The sequence below is a fragment of the Capricornis sumatraensis genome, chromosome 17, assembly GCF_032405125.1.
Source record: "Capricornis sumatraensis isolate serow.1 chromosome 17, serow.2, whole genome shotgun sequence".
NCBI lineage: Eukaryota > Metazoa > Chordata > Mammalia > Artiodactyla > Bovidae > Capricornis > Capricornis sumatraensis.
The window spans coordinates 78218150-78233205 of NC_091085.1; the positions used below are offsets into that span (position 1 = coordinate 78218150).

The 15056-nt window shown below is 65.3% G+C and overlaps 1 protein-coding gene across 4 annotated transcripts in view; it reads right to left on the reverse strand.

Annotated features, from left to right (window-relative positions):
- Positions 1 to 1254: 1254 nt before the first annotated feature.
- Positions 1255 to 15056, reverse strand: part of BCR (BCR activator of RhoGEF and GTPase) — an 84481-nt gene continuing 70679 nt past the window's right edge. For 3 of the 4 annotated variants that reach the window (XM_068989537.1, XM_068989535.1, XM_068989538.1), the window contains 8 exons: positions 14483 to 14617; positions 6075 to 6134; positions 4910 to 5019; positions 3635 to 3774; positions 3041 to 3175; positions 2285 to 2390; positions 1765 to 1927; positions 1255 to 1479 (listed from right to left, as the gene is read on the reverse strand). In XM_068989537.1, coding sequence (XP_068845638.1) covers positions 1390 to 1479; positions 1765 to 1927; positions 2285 to 2390; positions 3041 to 3175; positions 3635 to 3774; positions 4910 to 5019; positions 6075 to 6134; positions 14483 to 14617 — 939 coding nt within the window. In that variant the 3' untranslated portion in view covers positions 1255 to 1389. The remainder of the gene's footprint in view (positions 1480 to 1764; positions 1928 to 2284; positions 2391 to 3040; positions 3176 to 3634; positions 3775 to 4909; positions 5020 to 6074; positions 6135 to 14482; positions 14618 to 15056) is intronic. The other variant, XM_068989536.1, reaches the window with a different exon arrangement.

Here is a 15056-nt window from a genome sequence, read left to right on the forward strand (position 1 = left end):
TCTGCCTTCCCCCCGGTTCAGGGCACCCTCTCTTCCAGCGCAAGTCCAGCCTGGAAACTTGGCCTGTTTCTTTTCTCCTTGCCCCCACCCTTCTTAGAAAGAAGCGATGCAATTCTTCACAGACGCACGTCTTCAAACTACCCAGAGGTGTCCCCAGTTCTGTCTTCTAAGTCAGACGGTCGGGAGGGTAACCAGCCACGTGCTGGCTTCAGCACAGGGGCGTGGAGGGTGTGCGCGGGGCGGGGTCGGTCCCTCTGCCTGCTCTGGGGCAGGCGCCCCCACCCTCAGCCTGTTCCCAACCTCCCCCCCCCCAGGTCCGGGTGCCCAGGAGACTTCCGGAGCAGCTCCCGATGGAAAGAGGGCTGGCGTGTGGAGGAAGACGAGATGCCGCTGTCGACACCGCGTGTCCACAGAGTACATTCTAACATCTTAGTGGGTATCTGAATCTTTTTAGGAAAAAAAAAATTAGAAACTGTATAAAACTTAAAAATATTCAAGTATCAAAAGGCTATCCGAATCAAAGTTTAAAACAAGCTGTCGGCAAGCTGCCGCTGCCACCGAGAGAGGAAAACCTTTACAAGAGTCTGTGGGGAGCGTGCGGCGAGGGGGCGCAGCCAATCTGGGTGTCAGGGGTTTGGGGGGGCGGGGTGTGATCAGGGGACTGGGGGGGGCAGGGGGCAGACGCGCCACCGGTCGGAGGAGGCCGGCGACCTTCTGGACGGTGGGCGGGTCCGCCCTCCCCCGACGAGCAGCGGCCGAGTGCGCAGCCCCGGGGCTCCCCTCCCCTGGTGTCCGGGCCCCTGCACATGACACGGGTCGGTGGGGGGCTGCCCGCGAGATGGGCAGAGACAAAGCAACGGAGGACAGAGCAGGAGGGAGACCCGCGTCTGCCGCAGAGCCTTCTGCAGAGAAAGAGAAGCCGGGAGGCGAACGGGGTCAGGCGCTGCACGGTGCAGACGGCTCCTCCAACCCGGTTACAAAACAGGAGTCGGGCGTTCTGATCGGAGAAACCGACACGCCCCCACCCGCACCGGAGGGGCCTGGCCGCGGGCGTGAAGCGGCGGCGGCGTTTATTCAGGAGGACCCGCGAGTCCGCGAGTCCGCGAGTCCGCTCCTGCCTGCTCCCTCCGCCCCCGAGACGCGCGGGTGGCCGCGTCGCGGAAACCACTCCCCGCGCCCGGCCCCGCCCAGGCCCACGACGGGCGGCGCGCTGGCTCGGGGCGCCCTCTGGCGGCGGCGCGGGCCCCGGCCGCTTCCGCCAGGGGTCGCTGTCTCTCGCAGCAGCGCGGGCCGCGGTGGGGGGGCCCGGTGGCTCCTCCAGGAGGCTCAGCTCCCGCTCTGCGGCTGCAGGGCCCGTGTCCCTGCTCTCTCGGGGCGGGCCGGGGGCCTCTAGACTTCGGTGGAGAAGAGGACGCTCTGCCTCCTGCTGTCCGGGGAGGGGATGGCCTCCAGCTGCAGGAAGTACAGCAGCACCTGGACCTGCGGGGCCGAGCGGGAGGGGCCGGCGGCTCAGAGCGGGAGGCGCCCCCGCAGGACCCAGGGCCGCTCACGGCAGGAGGACCGCCACGCGGGGCGGGTCCTGGGAGCCCCAGCTAAGAGCAGAGGCGGTAGCCGTGGCCCACCCTCCCCACCCCCGTCTGCCTCGAGGCCCTGTCCCCTGACCTCGGCCACCGCCCCTGCGCGGCTTGGTGGGAGCCACTGGCGGGGGCGGGGGCGGGCACGCAGAGGCCACAGGCCCAGGCCCGGTAGGCGAGGCCACCGTACCTGGGACATGACCTCCAGGGACCAGCTGTCAGTCATGGAGATGGCCTGGCTGGGGTTGGCGGGCGGCTTGCTCTCCTTCTCCGAGGGCCGGAGCAGCGTGGGGCCGAACACCGTGGCGAGGTTGTGCAGGGACATCTTATTCACTGTCTCCTTTTCCGCCACCCTGTGGGGGGTTGCGGGGGGGAAACTGCTGTTACGCCGCCTCGGGGATGGGGGCATGGAGGTGGGCGGGGACCCAGGCCACCCCAGCCGGGAGGGTGGAAGGGCTCCTCCCCAGCTGACCCACCCCCACCGGGACACAGAGGGCTGGAGGCCCACACGGGGAGGGCGGGGTGGGGAGGGGACCCCCGAGCCTGCGGCCGGCCACGGCGCAGGGGGACGCGGGTGACGGTGGTGCCGGTACCCGGAGGGGCACCCCCAGATGGGCGGGAGCACTACAGCGGGAAGGCCCCGGGTGCCAGGGAGTCTGGTGGGCGCAGGGGACCCACCGGAGCCCTGAGCACCCGAGGAGGGGGGCTACCTTTTCAGGTGGTCCAGGAGGAAGAGGAAGGTGAGCAGGTTGGCCTCCGGGAGCGACAGCAGCAGGCTGAGCATGCAGCTCTCCTTCGCCACGGGGTCTGAGAGGGCTGCGGGGGCGGGGGTTACTCACAGTCAACCCGGGGCGGGAAGGCGCCCCCAGGGCCTGGGCCAGTCACCATCCTGCCTCCCATGCTGGCCCCCGGTGAGGGCCCTGGGTGGGAGCCTGGCCACCCTGGACGCCTCTTCTGAACCTCAAGAGTGGTGGAGGGCACCACAGGGACCAGCGTCAGGGGTGCTGGGCACAGCTGCCCTCCTGGCCCCTAGGCTCTTCCCACGTCCTGCTCAGGGGACACGGGGGCCACAGACCCCCCATCACATGAGCCTTTGCACCTGGGTGGGGGTGGGTGAGGGCAGGTCCTCTGCTGAGCAGCCCTGGGGCAGGTGCAGAAGCTGCAGCCACCCAGAATGCCAGTGCCCCCCACCCTCCAGGTGGGCCCGGGGTCAGGGGGTACTCGAAAGCCCTGACGAGCCAGGGTCTGAAGCCAGTGAGGACAGCGGCCTCCGGACCCCACACTGGCGAGTCCACAGCGGCAGCCCCCCTCTCCTCGACCTCAAGGGACAAGCGCAGAGGTCAGCCCGTGGAGGCCTCCCAGGCTGGGTTCCCGGTCCCCCACCACTCGCAGAGTTTGTGCTGAAACTCGGGTTTCCCCCCCACCAAAGGCGGACAGGAAGGGGGATGGGGGACGCCTGTGCTCACCAATGCCCTCGGCGAAGTTGGGGTAGAACTCGTCGGTGAAGAGGGGCTCGGGCAGCTCGCGGAAGTAGAGCTTCAGCGTCCCGGCAATGGCGTTCACGTCCATCTCGCTCATCATCACCGACACGTCCTTGTTGTCTGGGGAACAGCGTGGAGGTGGAGAGGAGCCCGCTGTGGACCCGGAGTCGGCTGCACCCTCTGAGCCCCAGCCGGCCCGTGCGGGTCACCTGGCAGCTGTAACTACAGTGGCGGTGACCCCCACCCGGCGCCACACCATCCAGGGCTGCAGGCCCCCTGCCGCGGGAGAAATCCACCGAGGACAACCCTGGGGTCTCCCGCCGTATCTGGCAATCGGGGCGGTCCCACCAGCTTCTTGGCACCAGACTCGCTGACCCCGGGGCTTTGGTCACACTCACACACGGGGCGGGGGCGTGGGGCAGCTGAGCCCCCGGGGGGAGAGCAGGGGGCCGCCCCACGGAAGCCCCTGGTCTTACTTGGCCAGAGCCACGCGGGTGGTCAGGACGGGTTAGGAACCGGCTTCTGCCAAACCGCCCTCCCCAGTGGCGCACGCACCGCGCCCACCGCTGAGACACTCACTGACGTCAAAGGCCGCCTTCAGGGCCTGGATGTCCGTGGCCACTCCGGACACGCGGTAGATGCCCACCTCCTCCATGCCCCGGCGCTCGATCTCCTCGACGCACTGGCGCACGATGTACGGCACCTTGGACCGCTCCCTCCTGCGGGTGGGTGGGGGGAAGGGGGCGGTGCCTCAGCGTCCGGCAGCCCCGCCCCCTCGCCCCTGGGCACCAGAGCCTGCCATGTGTCCCCCCTGGGTTCTGCGTCTCACGATCGTCACAGCCTCCATCTCATCAGGGTCTTTCCAACAGTTCTGGGGGGCTGGACACCCTCCGAGCACACCCGCCCTGGGGGCGCAATCGGGAGGCCTTTCTGATTGAGCTCGGCTACTGGAGGTCAGTCCGGAGCCCCCGGGGCCCTGGGTTAACGGCCGACTGACTGCAAGGGTCCTGGGAAGCGGGCTGGTCTCTGAGTCAGGCGGGGGTGGGGGGACCCCTCCAGGCCTCAGGTAGAGGGGAGCCCTGCTCCCAGCAGGCAGCCGGGCCAGAGGACAGAGTCCACGGGACCGCCTTGGCCCTGTGCTCAGCTTGGAATCCTGCGACGCTGCCCTTCTCACTTCCGCATCCTAACAGGACAATTCTAGCCCCTGCAGGCAGGACACCAGAGTAAGAGCTCTAAGACTCTTCACAGTAAGAACTCTGAAGGCTGGAGGGCTGGTTCAGTCTAATTTAGCGACTGGATCCACGACCCAGCAGAGTACGTCTCCTGACCCTCTCACGAGTGTGCTCGTTCGGGGTCCCTGCTCCTGCCCAGAACCTCCCGGAGGAGCTGGGGGGACGGCTGGGTGTAGCCAGGTGTCCGGCTTGACCACCAGTAAGGTCAGGGCCAGGCCAGGCTCCAAACCGGGGAAGGTGGATTCTGGAGGAAGCGGCTGTGTCCCCAAGGCCCGCCCTGAACGTGCACCCAAGTGTCTCCTGATGGCTGACCCGTGATGCGCCGGGGGCAGGACAGGAGCTCGGATCCTGACAAATTCCAAGGCAGGGAAGGGAACCCTGGCGAGCCCGGCTCCAGGGGCGGCACGGGCAGGGGGCCGGACAGCCCCGAGCTGCTGGGGACTGGTCCGTGGTCAGCACGAGAGGCAGCCACGCACAGAGTGCTCCACGGGCCCGCGAGGGGTCCCCGCACAGCGACCGCGCACAGAGAGAGAGGCCCACACCGTCTCCGTCCTGCAGAGACACCCGGGGCGGGAGCGCCCTCCGCCCTCGGAGACGAGACGCAGGAGCCCCGGCCACTCACTTGGTGACCACGGCGATCTTGACTCCAAAGACACCCGTCTGTTTTCGGGAAGGCATCCTCTTCAAGCTGAACTCCCTGCTGGTGAACTTGATTGACAGCTTCACTTCAATCTGCAGGGGAGGCGGGGGGCACGACCCTCTCAGCCTCCTGGTCCTCAGAGCCTGCTCCCAGAGCCCCGCGATGGCAGGCTAGGGTCCGGGTCGGGGGTGGGCCAGGAACAGCCAGGGCAGTCTGAGGACCCGCTCCTGCACAACCTCCCCCCACGACCCTGTGGCTTCTGCTTCTCATTCAATCCTGATTAGAAAGAACCATGAGACTCCATGTTGCATGGCAGCCTGGATGGGAGGGGAGTTTGGCGGAGAATGGATCCACGTATCCATGTATGTATCCGCTGACTCAATAGACCTGAGTCTGAGCAAGCTCTGGGAGTTGCGGATGGACAGGGAGGCCTGGCGTGCTGCAGGCCATGGGGTTGCAAAGAGTCGGACACGACGGAGCGACTGGACTGAGATGGACATACGTGTGTGTGGGGCGGAGTCCCTCCTGTGTCCACCTGAGACTATCACAACGCTGTCACCTGGCTACATCCCAAAACAAAACAAACAGCTGAAAAAAAGACACTAAAGAAAACGCATAGAAAATAACCTAACGACACACCACCAATCGCCTATCAACTGGTGGCACTGTGTCCTACCTGCTAACTCGCTTCAGTCGTGTCCCACTCTGTGCGGCCCCGGGGACGGTGGCCCGCCAGGCTCCTCTGTGCATGGGGTTCTCCAGGCAAGGGTGCAGGAGGGGGTTGCCACGCCCTCCTCCAGGATGCCCTACATGCCCAGAGCTTTTCTGGCGAGCGCCAGTGCTTTTCCTTAAGGTCTCAATTCTTATGGGGCACTAGAGTCTAATCAGGGGCCTCAGTCTGTATGGGCAGACCCCAGGGTCCAGGCCCCCTCCATCCCCGTGATGCCCCTGAACCCCACTTGAGGAGGGACGCCCAGTGCCTGGCGGGTGACCCGCACTCCGGCCACAAGACTCTGGCCTGCGTGGACTCGGGCAAGCACGCTGTGGCTTCTCTGTCTCCTCCAGCCCCGAGGGTCTCAGAAGGGACTGGAACCACCCCAACCCTCTGCAGGAAGCAGAAGCCAGCACAGCGCCGGGGGGCACGTACCCCGTTCATGGCGATGACGGTCCGCTGCCAGTCTCTGTCCTGCAGGGTCTGAGGGTCCAGCTGAAAGCAAGGGGTCGTGGTTACCGGAAGCCCTGGGCATCTGAGCAGAGGCCTGGCCGGGCAGCAAGCCCAAGCCCACTTCTCCACGTCCAAGCAGAATCAGTGGGAGGCCTCAGCCAGCACCTCTCTCCAGAGGCCAAGCGGGGTCCCGATGGAGGACCCGCTAGAAAAGTCCTGGAGCCTCAGAGCTATTCCGCCCCCAGACCCTCGCTGCCTGCAGCCCAGGCTCGGCTGGGGGACGAGTCAACGACCACTCCGGCCCTGCACCCTGCTCCCCCGGGAACCCTTGCTTCCCAGGGGTGCTCACGCCCGCCCTGGCAGCCTGGGGGGCTGGGAGCTGTCCTCCTCCCCAACCCCTAGCATCACAGAGGGCTTCATGCAGCTAGGAGAAGCCTGCCCAGTCATGTAGGCGGCACTTTGGGAAGCCTGATTTCAACAGCATCTTCTTCTGGGGGCTGGGGGGTGGGGTGATGTTTTATCTAAGAGCTGGGGACCCTGTCTTCCCCTTAGCGTGGCCCTCTGGCGTGGGGGCCTGTGCAGGCGGGGTCTTCAGTCCAGGCCTGGGAGGTTCTTGGGGCCACACTCTGGGGCCGTGGGGACCCCGGCCTGAGGGCCGGGTGTGTGAGCAGAGAGCCGGCACAGACCACTGGCCCGTGGGGCTTGCTGGCCCCCAGCCGCGGTCCCACCTCCTCGGGGGCACCAGCGGGCGGGGGCAGGGGGCACCCAGGGCCCTCGCGGCTCTAGGACCAGAGGAGCTCCTGGGTCCCGACCAGGCCAGGTGTGTGGGGGGGAGGCGCCCGTGTCCTGGCCTCCCAGGAAGCAAGTCTGCTCCCAAGGAAAGGGACAGGGTCCGTCCACTGATGGCAGTTCTATTATTTTAATTAAAAACAAAGAGCTTCTCTAGCCACGCTGCTGTGTAGCGTTTGGATCTTAGTTCCTTGCTGAGGATCGAAGCCTTGCCCTCTGCAGTGAAGCGCGGCGTCGGAACCACTGGACCCGCCGGGGCATCCCTTCGGGCAGCTTTAAAAGGGGAGACACAGCAACAGAAAGACGCCCTTTCTGGTTCCCTCCAGAGGCTGGGGATCCCTGGGCCCTTCTCCCCATCCCGCCCCTCCTCTTCCAGAACTGAGACCAGCACAGCCAGCAAGGGGACAGGGCTGGGGAGGGGGCCCGGTGGCGCCCACCCCAGGGATCCCCGGCCCCCCGCAGGCCCACCTTGCCCTTCTGCCCGAGGCTTCGGATGTGGGTCCACAGGGAGGTGCTGCAAGCCCGGGTGCGGCCCGCCAGGCCAGGGTGGAGGTGCCGCAGGAGCGTCTCCAGCGCGGCCGCGCCCGGTGTCTCCAGCATGCTTGGCCCCGCTGCCCAAGGGGCTGGCGGGGAGGCAGCGGCGTGGTGGACGGGACAGCGGCCAGGCAGCAGCATCGGGCCGGAGTGTGCCGGGCTCCGGCTCCGCTGCCTTTTGACCCCGCTTCTCAGGAAGCCCCGCCCCTGCAGGCTCGCCTAGTCCCACCGCTCGCTTTGCTTGTGTGGGAAATCACCCCCACGGGCAGCCTGTTGGTTACGGGAACCCCGATGCGTCACGCTTTCCCTCCAGAGCCCAGAAAAGCCACGCTTCCTTCTCAAGGGGCTGGTTTCCTGCTGGGCAGTTTAGAGACGCTGAGTAACCCGTGCCTGCCCGGCCAGCCCACCGCACGGCTGGACCTGCCCCCCCACTTCTAGGTTCTGCGAGAGCCAGAGCCGCAACCACATCCATCCCTGCCGGAGGCGGACTCGGGTGGGAGAAGGCCCCACAACCCCTGGAACCGGCCGCTCGGCCTGGGGACCAGGGGCTCAGTGCCGCCGTCCACCCCTCCACCTGCCTGCCCTCTGGCCCCGGGGGTGCAGGGGAGACGGTCCACAGGCTGGCCCGGCTCCAACAAACAGCGGGCGGAAGCCACGTGAGGATGGCCCCCCGTGGGCCGGGCTCAGTCCACAAACAGTGCTCATGGCGGGCTCCCGCCCGCGCTATTTACAAGACAGGGAAGCGAACAAGCGGGAACCCGGGCTGGGAACGGAGCACACTGGGGAGGACCAGGAAAGAGCCAGCGCCTCCGGGAAAGCCCCGGGCGCGCGGGGTCTGGGGACGGGCGCGCGGGCCGGGCGGGCGCATGGGGTCTGGGGACGGGCGCGTGGGGCCGGGCGGGCGCATGGGGTCTGGGGACGGGTGCGCGGGGCCGGGCGGGCGCATGGGGTCTGGGGACGGGCGGGCGGGGCTCCTCCTCCCCGGACACAGGTCTGCATCTGCACTTGCCTCCCCCAGGGCTGGGCACGGGGCATCCCCAGGGCACAAGGGTGGGTGGCAGGCCTAGCGGACGGCTGCCCTGAGCTCTGCCTGGAAGGCCGAGGTGGCCTGGTGGTCAGGGATGGGCGGCCTGACGGACACACTCAGAGCTTCCCTCGTCCACCCGCCCCGGGAGGCAGCAGGGCCGAAACAGGGCACGTGGCCCCATCCTCACCCGCCTCCTTGGAGCCTGCGGTTTCCTCCGGGACGTGGTCAGCACCCAGGACGGGCCAGCAGGGCCTCCCCAGCCCTCCGGACCAAGCCCCGCGCTGTAACCTGCTCCCAGGAGTGGTCGGGGGGGGGGGGGGGACGCGGCCCTCCAGCCTCTGTCTCTCTAGCGCATTCCTGGAGCTCAGACCGCTGCGTCGTTAACCCCTTCCTGCCTTCCCCCGGCCCCAACCAGGCTCCAGCTTCACCCCAAGACCCAGAGGACAGCTCTGATCAAAAAAAGACAAGACAGGGGACGTCCCCAGGCAGTACCATGGTTGAGAATCTGCCAGGCAAGGAAGGGGACGTGGGTTCAAGCCCTCAAGCCACACCTAGGGAGTCCACGCGCGGTGATGAAAGAGCCTGCGTGACGTGGCGGGGACCCTGAGTGCCACAACGAAGACCCGATGCACCCCAATAAACAAGCAAACAGTAACAGGGGCTTATCGAGGACGCTGAGAAAGAGGAGCCCTTGGGCACCTCCGCGGGGACGTGAACCACTGCAGGCGCTCGGGAAGAGCAGGCCACCAGCTCACGGCGCCAACCCTGGCTGCCCGACCCAGCGATGCCCCCGGCTCTCCACACAGGAAGGAGGAAACCCTCGGGAAGAGCAGGCCAACAGCTCACGGCGCCAACCCTGGCTGCCTGACCCAGCGATGCCCCCGGCTCTCCACACAGGAAGGAGGAAACCCTCGGGAAGAGCAGGCCACCAGCTCACGGCGCCAACCCTGGCTGCCCGACCCAGCGATGCCCCCGGCTCTCCACACAGGAAGGAGGAAACCATCTGTTATCGTGCTGATATCACGTTCACACGCGCTCACCGTCACGGCCACGAGCTGGAAGCAACCCGGGCGGCCCCCCAACTAGAGAACAGACAGGGAAGCGAAACGTGCTTCGTGGACACACGGGTGAGGCAGGCCCAGCCAAAAAAGGGAATGTGGTGAGTGCACCGTGACACGGGTGACCCTCAGAAACGTTTGCTAAGTGGGGGAAGCCAGTCACAGAAACCGCGTCACAGAGCGCAAGTCTGTTTACACAAAACACGCAGTGTGAGCAACTGCTGAGTCAATACGTCCTGTCCGACTCTTTGCGACCCCATGGACTGTAGCCCGCCAGGCTCCTCTGTCCGTGGGATTCTCCAGACAAGAATGCTGCAGTGGGTTGCATGCCCTCCTCCAGGGGATCTTCCCCACCCAGGGATAGAACCTGCATCTCCTGCCTTGCAGATGGGTTCTTTAGACTGAGCACATCCCGTACACAAAAAGCAGATCAGCCTGGGCCTGGGGGTGGGAACAGGGAAACCGCTTTGAGAGGATGGAAATAGTCTCAAATGTGATCGTTGTTAACAGTCGTCAAACACTGTAAATTACTAAGATCACTGACTTATCTCCCTGACGGCTCAGACAGTAAAGAAACTGTCAGCAACACACAGGACCTGGGTTTGATCCCTGGCTCGGGAAGCCTGGCGGGCTACAGTCCAAGGGGTCCCAAAGAGCCGGACGACTGAGTGACTAACACTTTCACTTTTCACTGGCTTCTTCTCTACTTGAAAGGGATGCTGTGGATGTCAGTCAATGAAAAAAGAGATGCAGGGGCCCAAGCGGGACCCCCGCTAGAGCGAGGAGGGCCTGGGCTGCCGCGTACCGCCCCGCACGGCGGCAGGGACCCTGGGACGAGTCCCGGGAAGCTGAGTCCTGAGGGGCTCTGTGGCTGCACACCACTTCTGCAGCCTCCAACCGGCCTCAAAGTTAACCACCACCTGCACCCCTTTCACGCTCATGGGGCCAGAGACCCCGTGGACCTGCCCACTCCAAGGGGCTGTCACCGTTGATGCCCTGAGACAGGTTCGCACCTCGTCCATCCCTGACCACCCCCCAGCACCTCCCCCCACTTCCCAGCACCCAAGCGGCCCTGGCACGTGAATGCCCACGGGGAACAGGACGTGGCCAGCCCTGAGACGGCCCTGATGGCGGGTGGGCCTGCGGACTGATGCCCCTGCCCGTCTGCCTCCAGGGATCCCACCCGCACTCTGGCTGGCTGGGGTTAGGGGCAGAAGGCAAGTGCCCCGAGAGCTGAACGACGACGACGTCAAGGCACCCTCTGAGCAGAAGAGACGGACACTGCACACAGCGGCGAGAAGGAAAACGGAAGGAAGCGACTCGCGACGCCTCGAGGCTCCACCTTCCCTGGGCTCTGCCGACCCTGCGACACCTCCGGCTCCCAGGCCAGTGGTTCCTGAACCCAGGACTCCCCAGCACCGTCCGGAGGGTCGGGTGGATCCAGAACCCTGACCTGGGGGGTGAGGACCCGGCTCCCCGGACGACTGGGACGCCTCCAGCCCTGACACCATGTTCAGCCTCTGCCCCTGGCCCCTTGGGGCCTGCTGACCCGGGCTGGCTCCAAGCTTGGACACTGCTGGCTGCTGTGCCCACCCTCTGCTCATGGGAAGGGCTCTGCACTCAGCTTCTGAGTTGAGGTGTGTGTGAGGGAGGGGGAGAGGGCTGGGGGGGGTGTAGCCACCCCTCCCCCACATCAGGACAGCAGGGCCACACACCCCTCGCACGTGGCCCAGCTAGGAGACCACCTAGAATTGCTGGGAAAGACCCCATTTAGGTAGGCTGGGCCCGGGAGTCACCGACAGCCTCCCCGAGGTGCCCCCACAGAGATACGTGTCCACGGGGGACGAGGGCAGCTGGCTGGGGTCCCGGGCTGTCAGCACGACCGGCCTCCCGACTGCCTTCCTTCCTCCTGCTGAGGATCCAGACTCATAAACAAGCCCGGCTGCCCCCAGCCTGAGTCACAGACCCCCTCCCGGCCCTCCGGGACGTCCCCAGGACTGATGACGGCTCTGAGTCACGCCAGGGTCCAGGAGGGCAGCGGGGCTGGGGACCCGAGTCTGCAGACAAGCCCTCATTTTCCCGTGCCCCGCCATTTGCATCTTTCACAAGTTGAAGGTTTGGAGCAAGCCTGTGTCGACAGGTGCTGGTTGGCACTTCTTAGTAATGAAGTTTTGTTTTTTTCATTAAGGCACGTACGCTGCTTTTTTTCAGGCATGACGCTATTGCACACTCTGACCTCAGTACAGTGTCAACATACCCTTTACACACACTGGGAAACCAGAAACGTCACGTGACCTGCTTCACTGCAGCACCTCTGAGGCATGCCTGCAGGTCTTGTCTCCAAGAGATGGGTTTTAGCAAGAACCCTGCTAAAACAAAGAGTCGGACACGACTGAGCGACTGAACTGAACTGCCAAGTCAGTTAAGCAAAAATCCCCTGCCCTAGGGACGCCCCTGGTGGTCCGCCCTGCAGTGCTGGGGGTTGTGGGTTCAATCCCCGGTTGGAGAACTAGGGTCCCCAAGGGCCACAACACAAAGTCCAAGCCCTGAATGACAGCTCTTCTGTGCCGCAACTGCAACTAAGGCCCGACACAGCCAAAAAAATACAGGGTAAATATTTAAGAAAAAAATTTTTAAAACTCCCACCCTCAATATTTAACCATCCTCAACATGTGACCACGCTGTTCGTCCCCGCCTTCCCTGGTGACGTCCGAATGAGCCGGGCCTGTCTTCAGCAAAAGTCCCACTAGAGCAGCGCAGCCAGAAACCCCCTCAGTCCCGCTGTTATCTGATTACTACCGCTCACTCCCTGGTGGTTCAGACGGTGAAGAATCTGCCCGCCACACAGGAGACCCCAGTTCAATCTCTCTTTCCAGAGAGAGAGCCTCACTCCATAAAGGAGGAACACGAGCGTTCCCTTTCCTGTCTGAGACCCCAGTTACCCAGCAGCAGTGCTCAGAGGCCCCGGTTCAGACCCCGCCACCCCCAGGGCCCCAGTCCTGCAGGAGGACGCAGATGACATCAAGTCCGAGGTTGGAGGAACCAAAGTCGAGAAAAGGAACTGGGCACCCAGCCTGCCAGCTCACCACGGGCTGGGCAAGGTGTGGGCAGAGCCTGGGTGTGGGGCACGGATGCTGGGGCAGGTGCAAGAGGGAATAGGGGGGTGGGTACAAAGGAGGCCAGCCGTCCTCGAGCGCAGAGGCGATGACCACGGCCCCGAGTGATGACCAGCGCCAGGCAGCTGCCTGAACACCACTGCGCTCAGAGGCGTCCGGCTCGGGACGCCCACGGAACAGCCCCGTCTGGGCAACGCCCTGCCGTACATCAAGGACAGACCGAGGCAGCCTCCTGCCAGGGCGGGAGACATCGGTTCAATCCCTGGTCCGAGAAGACCCCACTTGCTGTGGAGAAACCTGTTCCATGTTAGCTGCTCACAACTCCTGAGCGTGTGCTCTAGTGCTGGGGGGGCCGCAACCGCTGAAGCCCCCACCAGAGTCCGCGCCGCTCCGAAGTGAGGAGCTGCAGCGGTGGGGAGGCCGCGCCCTGCAACCAGCGTAGACCCCGCTCACTGCAGCTACAGAGGGGCCCGCGCTGCGACAAAGACCCAGCGAGGCAAACGGTACGCATGTATAATAAGGACAAATTAAATAAAATTTTCTTTTTTAAGTAACCACTTTAAAAAAAACAAAACTTGGGACGGTGAGCAGTGAGGTTGGAATCCCTGGGATTCCATGCAGTCACAGCCTCCTGCCCGAGGAGCACCCAGCCCCAGGCACCGTCAGCTTTCTGTCCTTGGGCAGCCAGGACTGCCTGCGCCACGCCCCCCCGGCACCCTTGCCCCATGGTGCCAGCTGGCAGGTGGCAGAGGGCGGCAGAGATGGGTGATCAGAGGGACACCCTGGCTCTCAGACCCAGTCCCAAAGGACAGGGGTCCCTGGAGGCCCCAAGCCGGCCAGTTCCCTAAGCAGCTTCTCAGGCATCATGCCCCTCCCGGGAAGCCAGCCAGCCAGCCGTGGCGAGGACTCCCCAGGGTCGCAGCGGAGAGGAGGAACTCTGCGGGGTGTGAGTCACCATCTCTGCCTGGAGGGTTTTCACTTCCTGCACCGGGCGGGGGGTGAAGGGAGGCAGGGGTTCCTGGGGAGCCCTGTCTTCCCATGGCTACCTGGCATGTCCAGCCACTTCCCCCAGGAGGCCTCGTGGTGGGGGCGGGGGTTCCTGGGGCACTCGGGGAGCAGTCAGGGCCCACCTCCAGGGCAGGGCAGGCAGGAGCCCCCTTAGCTGGGTCTGGTCAGCTGCCCCGTAAGGAAAGAAGGTGCTGGCGCTTCCTCCTGGGGTGCAGAGCCGTGCAGGTGAGGCTGTGAGAAGGACAAGGCGGGTGCTTCTGCAAGAGCTGGGGGGCCCGTCCTGTCCTCGGAAGGCTGAGGGCCCGGAGGGCATGGACCTGGGGACCCCTCCCGGGTCCTCTGTGAGACTTCCTCCTGACCCACCAGGGGCTCCTCTGCCAGCTCCGGAGGCGGGGGGACCGGCGCCCGCCCCACGGAGGGAGGCAGCTGCAGGCCTGGAAGTGGGGTTTACACGCTGGAGAGGGGGCGCCAGGTGGGGAGACTCAAGAGTCTCTGGTTTTTCCAATTAGGGGCGGCTCCTGACTGCCAAGGGCAACCCTGCAGGGCGCCACGTTGGGCTCTCCAGAGGCCAGGGTGGCACAAGGCCTCCTGGAAAAACAGGTAGAGCTGGAATTCCCTCGGGGACAAGACGCTAAGTAGCAGACAGGCTGGGGCGGGAAAGGACCCAGGACGGCGCCAGCCCAGGCCTCCCACGGCCGACGATTCAGAGCCGGGCCTGCCTCACTGTGTCCCCCGACCCCCGCCTCGGTGTCCCCGGGCGTCAAGCGGGGAAGCGCACGGGGCACCTGGAGGCGGGGGGCACGGGTCCGAGGTGGGGGGATCCCCCGGAGCCCACGGGCAGCGGAGGGGCCGCCTCACCTGCGCCTGGCCCTTGCCCACGATCCGGTCTGCGTTCTCCCCGCCGTCCTCCTTGGTGAGCCTCGTCTTGTGGTAACACTTCTCATAGCACAGGACCCTCAGGGTCTGTGAGCCCTCCAGCTCGATCTCAAACTCCTGCGCCCCGGAGAGAGGAGGAAAGCCCCAGGTTACCGGAAGGGCCCTGCAGAGGGGCGGCCAGCGCTGCCGGCACAGACAGCTCCTGAGCCCCCACGGCCAGACCCTCCCCACTGTCACCTCGCGATGCAGACCCTCGGCAGCCGCTGCCCCATGAGGATCACACCGCTGGCTAGTGTGGGAGCTTCCGGAAGCTCCGGGACATCTCGCACAAGGGTGGCCCCTGAACCACCTGCAGCAGAGGCCCCGGGGCAGGGGGCTGGTTACAAACGAGAACCACTGTGGGCTCTGGGGGGAGTGTCTCTGGGGGCCCGCTGATCACGACCAGCGCCCTCGAGGTGGGTCGACACTGGGGGGCCAGGGTCGGGGGCATGGGCGTGCTCTGTCCTGCTGCTGCAAACCCTCAAGCTGCTCCGAGGACAGTCTATTTGAAGGGAAA